General features: G+C 39.1%; 1 protein-coding gene across 1 annotated transcript in view; it reads left to right on the top strand.

The window, feature by feature from the left end:
* LOC109429600 (protein sickie) overlaps positions 1 to 12,090 on the top strand; it is a gene marked incomplete in the record, with an annotated part of 611,771 nt that overhangs the window by 394,224 nt on the left and 205,457 nt on the right. The window contains 4 exon segments of the mRNA XM_062849286.1: positions 4,085 to 4,560; positions 4,630 to 4,774; positions 4,930 to 5,298; positions 5,558 to 5,584. Coding sequence (XP_062705270.1) covers positions 4,085 to 4,560; positions 4,630 to 4,774; positions 4,930 to 5,298; positions 5,558 to 5,584 — 1,017 coding nt within the window.

The raw sequence follows: 12,090 nt of genomic DNA, 5'->3' as shown, positions 1-12,090 counted from the left end.
ATGAATGAATCCCAGGAGGAATCTTTTGTGAAATTTCTTCAGGAACTCCGGAAAAAGTCCCAAGGAAAACTCTGGGAGGAATCTGTGGAAAAAAAATCAAAGAAATGCATGAACATGAATTTTTGAAAAAAAATACCTTGAGAAATTCTTGCCCAAATTATTCTAAGAAAACACTTCACGAATCTTCTTTCTAATAAAAATTACAGAAAAAAAATCGATAAATCCTGAAAGAGACCCCAAAGTTTTTTTCCCTGCAAGTAATCGTAAAGAACTGTCTAAAAATTCAAGAAATATTTTGCTAAACTCACAAAAATAATTTTAGCAAAAATATCACTTCCACAATAATTCTTGAAAAAAGCGTGAAATAATATACCACATAATTAAAGTATTTTTATGCATGGAGAAGTTTTCCTGGAATAATTCTTAATTATGTGCACTAGTGAAGTATTTTCCTTGGGAGTGTTCCAGTATTGGGAGCGTTGGAACTTGAAAACCTTGAGCAACCAGCTCTGATTTTACCATGACAGCACTGATAGGAACTCCTGCATGAATTCCAGATGAAATTTAGAAATTTATGGAGAATTCTTACAGGAATTCTCATACGAACTCCTAGCAAAATTTCGGTATTTACAAATCGAGAATTTTCTGTAGGTTGAATCTGCGGTAGAACTCCTGAAGAAATCCTAGGAAGACCTCCTGAAGGAATCCTAGATAGAACTCCCGGAGACACAGACAAAAAATTCTGGAGATTTTTCGGAGGTGCTTCAGTACGATCTTTTGAAGAAACCTCTATGGTGGAACCCATTCGAAGAACTTAATTTGACAGCTGGTGATTCAGCTACATTGCGACACGAATGCACAATTGTGTAAAGTGTCGTTAAACAAACAAACCTGCTACATCGAAACTTCGGGAATCCTAGGCATATCCGGAAATAAGTTTAATCTTGAAAATCAAAAATACTTCCACTTTTAAAACATCGACGAATTGGTGGGGCAAACATTCAAAATTCGAAACAGACAGCTGTGGTGCTGAGGTCTGAAAACGACCTTAATGCATGATTTTAAGATCAAAACTGCATAAGAAAATGATAATTCTTATAATTAGCTACTACCAGGAATGCCATTTGAAATATTCAAATGTTTTCACATTCTTCACTCTCACTAAAGTGAATTTATTGAGTTCCTTGAATTAGCTGTAAGAATTCTTTGAACTTTCAAGAAAGTTTGCCCGAGTTTCATTTGTTTTTAGATATTTGAGTTTCGCTTTTGCACAAATGTCCGCCAATATGTCATAAATCATCATATAAAATTTGTCATTAATGTCTCTGAAGGTTTTCTGAAGCAGTATGGCATCAGAGTGCTACTATGAGGAGCGACGTGCATAAGAAAAATCTCAAAAGTTTTTGTTTCAGCTAGGAACTTGTGCCATCTCCTCAAAAAAAAAAAAAGAAAAAATCAAATTTATCCAAAGATTTTCTATGATTTTTCAGTGATATTATTAAGTGATCCCATTGCTTCAAAAATTACTAGAAAAAAATTACCAGAATGAAAAAAATCCACGAGTTTTGTTCAAAATTTAAAAAAAATTGTTTAAATTCCTCAGATATTTTTCATTTTTTTTTTAATTTTTTTATTGGAAATCTTTCATTGGTGATTTTTGAAATTCCATCACGGAACTGCACGAATCTGTTCGGTTTCCTTCAGTGGTCAAAACCCCTTTTTTCAATTTCGCCGTGATATGGCTCGTAGATTGTCCAAGGAAAGCTTCAAGGATTTCCTGCAAGCATTTCTCCGTGTATTCGTAGTATTTTTTTTCTTTTTGAAATTATTTTACGAATTTAAATTTTAGATATTATTATTCAAGCGATTCCGGAATAAGATTCCAGGAAATATTCTCGTGTCAATTCCTGGAAGAATCCTCGGAGGAATTCATAGTGGCATCTTTGGAAGTATCTCAGAGGGCTTGCTGGAGGAATCGCCAAAGTAATTTTCGGAAAACTTTGTAGAGAAATCTCTGAATTTTTATTTAATTTTTATGAGTTTTCAGAGGAATTTCCGGTAAATATGGGAGACATTTTTGTTGGAATTATTGGAGTTTTTTTTTGATGAATCCGCTTCGAAAAGGTGTCTACTACTTGGAAAAACAAGACCACCTGGAATTATCAGGGAATTCTAGTTTGCAATTCAGACAAAAATTCATGAGAAAATTCCTTGAAAAAAATCTGATATTTACTGAGTACACTTTTGATTGATTCATTTTTCCAATCCCCGAAGAGTTTTTTGGAAATTTACCTCAACAAATTTAACAGGACATTCTGGATAATTTTGCTATGTAATTCCATGGAAGAGTATCTTGCCGAATGCTTGAGTTTCGGAAGGCTAGTTTTCGAAAAAAAAACAATCTTTTAGATGAAAACAAGGTAACATTTCTCAGAGAATTTCTAGCTGAGTATGTGGGGAACAGCTGAAACATTGTCCTTGAATGAAATATTTTCAGAACAGTTTATGATAAAAATACAGAAGCAGTCGAATTCGACGAGCTCATTTTTTCAAAAAATAAAAAATAAAAATTTAAAACTATTTTTGTCGATATTTTTATTTTATTTTTTTTTTTATTCCGGGAACTTTGATACAAATTTATCAATGTATTCTTTACCATCTAAAGGATTTCTTACAAACAGGCTGCCTGTTTGAAATTCCTTTAAATGATCCAAGGAGCTTAAAAATTCTAAGCAAACATAAAGGAAACTATTAAAGAGGTCCTATTAGGAATTTCAAAAGGAAATAAATAATAATATTCAGGAAGAATCTTTCGTGGCATTTCTAGAGAAATTATCACAGGAATTTCTACACACCAAAAAACGATTGAAGGTTTCAGCAAAATTTTGCTGATATTTGCCGAGCTGAAAGTTTTAGTAAACTCTGCTGATCACCAGTAACGTTTTGCTGAAATTCAGCATACGCTTGAAGTGGTGGAGATGGTCAAGTGACTCCGTAACGTGGAGGACTAAAAGCGCCAGTCTAGCGAATTGGAACTCGTGGGTTCGATTCCCACCGTAGCATGTGGATTTTTTTTGCAAATCAAATTTCAATGTGATCATCGACCACATATCCAACATTATTTCAGATTTATTTGCTAATTTTTAGTGGCTACTTACGCCATACAAAATTATACCTAAGATTTTCACATCATCAAGCAATGCCCAAAGGTCAAGGTTCTACCGGGAATCAATAACAACGCCTCCACGACTCTTATTAGGCATCCATCTCGTGCCCATTTAAAACGCCCCCATGGTACTTTTCATTGAATGCCCTTTCACTTTAATCGACCTACTCGTAACAAATCACCGCCACAACAATGTTCGAAGCCATCGACGACCGTTGCACGCAATTTTCCCTCAGTAAATAAACAGCAATGAAAAACGAGTTACACGACGACGTAAATTGCGATACTTGCATTCCGCTACCATCATCATCACACGGTGATGGGAGGGGGGAAGGAATTTTCATGGAATTTACTTTTCTGCTCGCTCGGGAAAGTGCTGTGGTGAAAAACTTCTACCGACAAAGAAAGCGATGAAATTCTTCCAAGTGCTGGTAAAAATCTCATCGTCATCTAGCAGTTTATGTGGAATGCAAAAAGGGTGGTGTCGCTTTTCGCACATCATTTACAGCAGTGTCACTCTGTCTTCGAATGTAAACCATTTATCAAAAAACCACTCCCAAAGCATGGTCTGACGCGGGTTCCGTGCGAGTTGCATACATCCAGGCGCTTTCCGGGTCCGGCAGGACACTACTAGGTACTGCAGTTAGTGCAGTGTCCCTAACGCTTGTTTCGCCGCTATCCAAACATGCAGAACAGAAATTGTTGTGTGGCACTAAATATTGCTTCGTTCTCTGCTCGACTGCAAGTGACGTTGATGGGTATGACTGCATACATAATTACTGGCACTGTGGGACAAGTTTTGCAACCAACTAACCGACCACTGAACGACCCTTTCGCAGTTTATGAATATCTGCAACTCATTCCCCTGAAAGTATGCATTCCATTTAATTTACGTTTCGTTTTCGTTTTCGTCCACAGATGTCGTAGCAGTCGAGGTGACAATCTGGATAGTGTCGGAACGGGTCCAACCGGAACGACGACCATGGATGCGATGAATGGCAAAATTTCACGGCAACAGAACGGATCCGGACGGGAATACTGGGGGCGAATGCCAGAACCTCCCTCAAACGGACACGCCCAATCGCAACCGCCATCCAGCAATCACAGTCAGCAGGGATCGCAACCACCGAGTCCTACCTCGAGCCGGAAGGATCGTAGCTCACCGGGTCATTCGAGGAAGAGCAGTTCGTCGTCGAAAATTGCCAGCAGTAGATCGAAGGGAGTTCCCCAAGGTTTCGGGTACGTCAAGAAGACGAATGGAGCAGCGGTGGTGGACCAGCAAGGGCAGTCGCTGCTCACGGGTGGACGAACGGCACACGTTTCGGCTGTGCCTAGGTCGGGCAAACTGAAGGTTTCCGGCGGTACGCAGACCACGACGGCTGATTTCCAAGCAAGTAAGTAGATGGTTCTGTTAAGTTTCTTCCATTTCACGATGCTTTCTAACTCCCCGATTATCATTTCAGAAGCACAACAACATCCGCAGTATCGAAGTTTCTCATTGACCGGACCGGGTGCGCAACAGCTGAGTCAATCGGTCAAAGAAAGGTTTGGTTCCGGAACGCATAGTTTGCCTAAGCCCGGTTTAGATATGCATGTCTTCCAACATAGGTTTGTTTCCCATTAGTGCTGTACCAGCAGATCTAACCAAAACCATCACCTTAAATTACCACCATTAGAGTTACTAACCGCATCTGTTTCGTCTCTCCCCCTTCATTTTCTTTCATTTCTTCCCCCTAACTACTAATCGAACCCCCCGAATCCAGAATGTCCTCCCGTGGGTCCACTAAGCTGAACGACGGTAGCCTTAGCGATACGCAAACCTACGCCGAAGTGAAGGCCGATTACGGTAGCTACGCGATGTGGCTGCGTCATTCCAACACGGCCTCCAGCCGCCTATCCGAGGGCGAATCCCTCGAGACCTTTTCGATCGGATCCGGTGGCGGGGCGAGCAGCAGCGGTGGTGGTGGCTCAAGCTGTGCTGGCGGAGGAGTAGCAGGCTCTGGCATTCCAGGTGCCACCCGTCCAAGCAAGCTGCTGCATCACGCTCGGGGCGAAACGCAGCCTGCTATGCACCACGCAGGAGGCGGTGGAACCACCCACAGTCCTCGGTTGAACAGAAGCAATAGCATAAGGTAAATATCGCCGGTTGTTCTGGATGTTGTTCTCGATGTTCTCGATGGCTTCTTCTACCTCGTTTTAAATTGATGGCTTTTTCGGTGTTTTTGTCACAATTGGACGTTGTTCGTTTATCTCTTAAGTTTCTCTAATTTAACGTTTCTCGTCATTGTTTGCTCGAACTAAATTTCCGTTGCACAACGTGTTTCGATCACTTTCATAACCAATTCAAACTGATTCCACGAATCGAATATGTTTTTTTCACACGCGTTGCAGCTATTTGAAAGAACGGACCTACCCCAGGTAGATATTGCTCGCTAATCAACAGAACCCCATTTTTCATAACCCACCCACAACCTTTCATTCAGCCCATCATCATCATAGAGAGTTTATTTTTGGCTTGGCATGCTGAAACCAATTTGCACGCATCCCCAATCACACCCCCTTCCCTTGAATTCCTTAGGCCATATCCTTTCTGTGCTTATCTATTTTGACATCATCAGTAGCATCAGCATCAGCATCGCCATCATCATCGACCCGGATGAATTGATTGACTTTGTCAGCTTTAATTATGATGCCCTTCCCGTTGTCATGTAGTTGCTGGTGGTGCTGATAGTCCCTTCAACGATAAGAGCGAACCCTTCTGTGTCCTTTGTGTCTAAGCTAGTGGAAATAAGTTTTGAGGGCGTTAATTTTAGAATATCGATAGGATAATGGGAATCATAAACACATACAATATAGGTTCACTCTATTGTGATTCTTCTGGTTTTCGAGCTTCACCGATATCAAGTAAATTTGTTACAGTAACTGGATTTATTTATTCAAATCTTCTCACTTCACGTGACCAATTTTACATGAAACATTTTGAATGTTGTTATAACTTTTTATAGCATTGCTGTAGAACCCCTGCCTTGTAATATAATGTTACATTATTACTGTACTACACCTCATTTGCTTGATCCTTTCTGGGACTTTGCACATTAGTTCCAGCAAAGGCTCATTGTTAACCTCTTTAGAGCAGCTTGAGAGCTGCATAAGATGCTACTCGGAACTTTATTGGAACTTTCAAGTTTATTTGATACACTGAATTATTTAAGCAAAAAAGAAGTAAAATTCAAAATATGTATATTTGGATTACATTTAGACCCCAAATTGAATTCTCAATATCTTCTGATTCTGATATTTTGAATATTAATGTATTTGGAAAATTTGTTCAGTAACTCAAATGCCGTATGGGAGGCATTGATTAATTTGAAAATTCTCCAGTAGATGGCACCTAATAGTAGAAAATTTATTTCATCATTGTCTTCAAACGAAATTATTTGAATATCTTGAGTTTTTAGAAGCCTGACTTCTTCGAGATAGTTACTCAGTAAGTCGTGTGCTTGCAGGTCATTGGCTGTTTGGAAATTTCACCACTAGGTGATGCTAGTGAGCATGCAAATTTTATATTCCATGCATCGCAGGATCCTGATCAGTCAGAAAGATGACGCCTTTGAGGCAGTTGTAGTATACTGCCCCTATTCGCATAACATTCCCATGTTTGCTGGGTTTCCTATTCACATGGGACTGTTGTGCGAATAACAGCAGTATGGGTTAATTGCTTACTGATTAAGGGCAATTTGATTTGAAACTCCACACATATGTGGTGCTAGTGAGCTTGTAAATGTTAGAACTCAAGAAACAGCATCTGTTTAATACTGATGAAAATTCGATCGAGTCAATCAAGATGTTTGAGCATTGGTTTCGTTTTGGACAAATATTTGTCCCTGTGTCCTGGGATCCTAAGAAAATGCTGTCTTCGGCAAAGCTGTTGGGTAAGACAATGACTTACACATAGCGGGAAGTTTGACACGGAACTCCACACATAGCTGATAGAGCAAACAAGCAGGCCCGGATTTAAGGGGGGGCAAAGGGGGCAAGTGCCCCGGGCCGCCCGATGAAGGGGGCCCTCAAGAATCCAAAATACAATTTATATTTTTCAACGAAACCATATGAAATTCACGTGAATGAGCGTTCATATTTTATACAAAGCCCCTTTAGCCACAGCTGTTTAGGTGTGGATATTCAGCATGACCATACTAAGGGTGACGCGTTCAATTCCCGGTCGTTCCAAGAACTTTTCGTAAAGGAAAATCCTTGAGTTCCTTAGGAAAAGAGTGTCTTCGTGTCTGCCACACGGTATGCACATACGAAATGGTCATTGACAAAGGAAACTCTTTGTTAATAACAGTTCCACAGCTTGTTCCACAGTTACTGTGGAAGTGCTCATAAAACACTAAGGTAAGAAGCAGTGTCCCAGTGAGGACGTCACACCTTGCGTCACACTAAAGAAAGAACTTATAATAGGGTTCCTAAAGGTATCTAAACTATGTTTGGCCATTTATCTGGATTTTCTCTTAAGAATAATTCGAAATCAAAAGTTTCATAATTTTTGGTGCAGTATTTGAAAGTATGCGATTTTCTCTAAAAACCCTTGAAAGTTCTTATCGAGTGGAAACACTTTTCCGTGACTTCAAGTTGCTACAAAAAGTGTCTCTAAGCAGAGTGCAAGAAAGATTAAGCTTTTGAGTACCGTCGAGCGGGGCTACTTTTTACACTTTTTCATGGTTTTTGAACTTTATGACATTATAACTCCCAGAGTAGTGAATGGATTTCTACAATTTTTACACATAATAATTGTGAGTATGTATGTAGGATGTATGCAAAATTTGAACTAAATCCATCAATAAACAAAAACGTTTTTCATACACCAATCGGACACATCTCATATAGATCCGGATGGGGGCTACTTTGGACATTTTTATCTATAACAAAATTGCATTTCAAATTCCAGGTTTATTAAGAACACTACTTTGTACCAATACTGTAGTATACTATATCAGACATGATTTCAATAAATTTATGCGTTTGAAGATGGTTCTGTGCTACCTTTGGTATTATGAGCAGCGTGATATTGCTATATAAATAGCCTGAAAAAAGGGACCATCAATCCTTTATTTGGATGAAATGGTCATTTATAATGTATAACGATACAAATATTCGATTGTATATGCTACGTTGATATATTTTGAATGAATTGATCAACCCTTTAAAATTTATGAACTGTAGAAACAATGCTTACAGACCAAATGTTCCGATACGTTATGTATATTTTATTGATTTATTCGATGTCTTTTCGCGTCCTGACGAGCAATAAACGGTCTGTTTGAAAAATAATTTCAACCAAATGGAGGGAAAACTATTGCTTCATAATAGTTCCAAAGACATCAAACAGATTTGAACCATATTTCGAATTCAAAAAATCCATATTCGAAAGTGTCCAAAGTAGCCCCGCATTTCAAAAGTAGCCCCGCACGACGGTAATTGTACATCAATATAAATTTCAATAGTTTCACAAATTTATCTATTATTTCACAATGATTATACAATTATACATACGTTTATTGATTATGATTATATTTTGGAAACAAATGAAAAAGAGAAGATGATGAATTCTGGAGATGTTTGGGAGTTGAGGCTTGTTTTGAAAACCGAGTGTCCTGGAAACTGTAACTTTCCATATCTTTATGTTTGGTTTTACTGAAGATATTAAGATTTATTGCTACAGTTGCTCCCAAGAGACTAATCTTTATATAATCTGAATTTTGAAATACTCGTCGATCCCGTGAAATCTCAAATAAAGTTGCTGCATGTTTTAGTAGATTTTTAACTGAACGCTAAGTTCTTAAGCTTGTATAAATGTTTTCAATTTGGATGAAAGTTTAAAATATATGTACTATCTGAACGAGATGTCATTTACGCTAGCATTTTGACATTTGAGTCAAATTAAATGTTCGAATAATTTTCTATTTGTCGGAGTTTTGGAGAAGTTCAGAAATCAGAAGCTTTCAATATTGGGTCTAAAATAATACATAAGATTAAGAAAAAAAAACCTAGATTAATCCACCTAGTGGTGATAGTGCCTTTCTCGTCGAATATGTACTAATAATCTTTCCGTCGACGCAATCAATCTTGCCTTAGAGTCAGTGATCAGCCCCAAAATTTGGGGCCCAAATCTCTGTGCTTTGGTAACGGACGAGAAGGAGGAAATGTTCATAACAGCCATCTGGGACTGTACCACCTACGAATTTCTGAATCATGAGAATACTTTATTTAGAAATTCAAGGTCATCATCGAATTGGGGCACTTATTCCTACGTTATGTTCAACGTATGGGCAGAGCCGAAAGTATCAGACCTTTTAGTTGACTGCTTGATAATCTTCACAGGAGGCTGATTCATACCAAGATGACAATTACTAGCCAAGATTTAACTTATTCACAGATCATTTTGACAAAGTTTAATCTGCACACTTTATGCTATATTTTGTTATAATTGGTTACAAGATCCATGTAAAATTTGTTATGTAGTAATTTGAATTGCCAATGTTATATCCCATTCAAATATAAACCACATTACAGAGCTCGCTCTCCAGTCGCATCAAAATTTTGCGCAGTAATTTTAGACGCAAATAAAGATTTCAAAGAATGTTCGGGGCTAATGCGCTTAAATTTTAATTTTTCCATATAACGTTGACCCATCCTACTGTAAATTTACGTCTCAGGAATCTAAAATTGTGTGATTTAATGAGATCGCTTAAGTTTTTTTAGGTTTTTGGTTCTCTTACACATATCCTTCGCTTGCATTGATTTAGTTCACTTTCGTAATTCCGCTGAAGCACCCAACGCTGCTTCTGCAACACCACTGGTAGCCTCTTATGTAGTCTCAGTCTATTTTGTATTGCTTGCGAGACCCCCGGAAATGATTCCGGAACACTACCTCATGTTCACTAGTTTATGAAAACTGTTAATCGGTTACCCGGATTTAAAAACACTACCGGTGGTAACTTCTGTGGACTGTGCCTATTTTCTTATTATCCACGTATCAGGTTACTGACAAAAAAGCGATTTGATACCGCAAGCATGGGTTTGATCCACTTTTATATATGTCCATTTCCAGTGGGGCACTCTTAACTGGTTCCGGAAAATTTACATGGTTCATTTTTACATTTGAACAATTCCGGCGGGACACCTGAAACCGGTTGTGGAACGTAATCTCAGTTGATTTTCTTAATAACCGTTCATCAGCATATCGAAAAAACCGCGATTTGATGAAGCTCATGCATGGAGTTCGGTTCCCTTCTACATTTGACCACATCCGGAGGGACACCGGGAACCGATTCCGGGACACTACTAGTTGTCCCAAGCATGGTCTGGGATATTTTTTCTTTGTAACCGTTCATCAGTTCCTTAAATGCCATTTGATGTGTCGCGAATATTTTTTTGGTTTGTTTTTGCATTCGGCCACTTTCAGCGAGACACCTCGAACCGATTCCGGAACACTATCCATAGTTTCTAATGTGGACTTACCTTATTTTCTTGCTGATCGTACAAGTTATCGAAAAGGCTACGATTTGATGTGTCGCATGTATGAATTAGGCCACTTCTGGCGGGACATCAGGAACCGGTTCCGGGATGCTACCAGTTCAGATATGATCCGAAACCGGTTCCGTAACACTACCGGTCAGATATAGTGCACGACTATTTTCCTATTTACCATTCATCGGGTTATAGAAAAAGCTGCGATTTGATGTGTCGTATGCATGGGTTTGGTTCACTTTTATATTTGGCCACTTCCGGCGGGATGAACCGGTTCCGGAACACTACCAGATCAGATATCAGAGACTATTTTCTTGTTTACCAATCATCAGGTTACAGAAAAGCGGTGATTTGATGTGTCGCATACATGGGTTTGTTTCACTTTTATATTTGGCCACTTCCAGCGGGACACCCGGAACCGGTTCCGGTATGCTACCGGTTTGGATATGATCTTAGACTATTTTCCTGTCTACCGTTCATCAGGTTATACAAAAAGCTGCGTTTTGATGTGTCGCATGCATGGGTTTGGTACACTTTTATATTTGACCACTTCCGGTGGGACACCCGGAACCGGTTCCGGAACACTACCGGTTCAGATATAGTCTGCGACTTATTTCCTGCTTACCGTTCATTAGATGAACGAAAATGCCGTGGTTTGATGGGTCGCATGCATGGGTTTGTTGCAATTTCATATCTGGTCCCTTCCTGGGGTACCGGTCCGGAACACCTAAATGGCCATAACTCCGGAACGGCTGGACCGATTCAAACCATTTTCAATAGGAAACAATGGGACAATATTCCGCGTCGATTGAAACCTAAAGCGTTGAAATCGGATGATATTTACTATCCAAAAGTGAGGTGACATTTTTGTACACATACAGACATACACACGCACACACACACACACACACATACATACATACACACACACATACACACACACATACATCATCTCAACTCGTCGAACTGAATCGATTGGTATATAAGACTTGGCCCTCCGGGGGTTCTATCAATATTTCATTTTTGGAGTGAACATATAGCCTTTCGGTACACCTTGGTGTACGAGAAAGGCAAAAACGTAATTGTTGCGGAACCACTGGACGTGAGACGAAGTGAGTTCAGTACCGCCCTGGATGAGTCAACGATGTCAGGCGGTATGACAAGACCGATCTGTCATAGGTAGCATAAACCCATCGTGGTGATGGACGTGTCAATGCTATTGTGAACAAGATTTGAGGAAGACGTGCAATTAGATAAATTTGATCCTAAACTAGTTTGCTAAGAGATTGTTATATTTGAAATTAAATCCTATACATTGAATTCTTATAACTATACGGGTATAAAAGTGCTTTAAAACTTAGCCTACAATAAATAAGGTAAAACTTAATCTA

This window comes from Aedes albopictus, chromosome 2 (assembly GCF_035046485.1).
Source record: "Aedes albopictus strain Foshan chromosome 2, AalbF5, whole genome shotgun sequence".
Lineage (NCBI taxonomy): Eukaryota > Metazoa > Arthropoda > Insecta > Diptera > Culicidae > Aedes > Aedes albopictus.
This window is presented reverse-complemented; position numbering and strand designations above follow the sequence as displayed.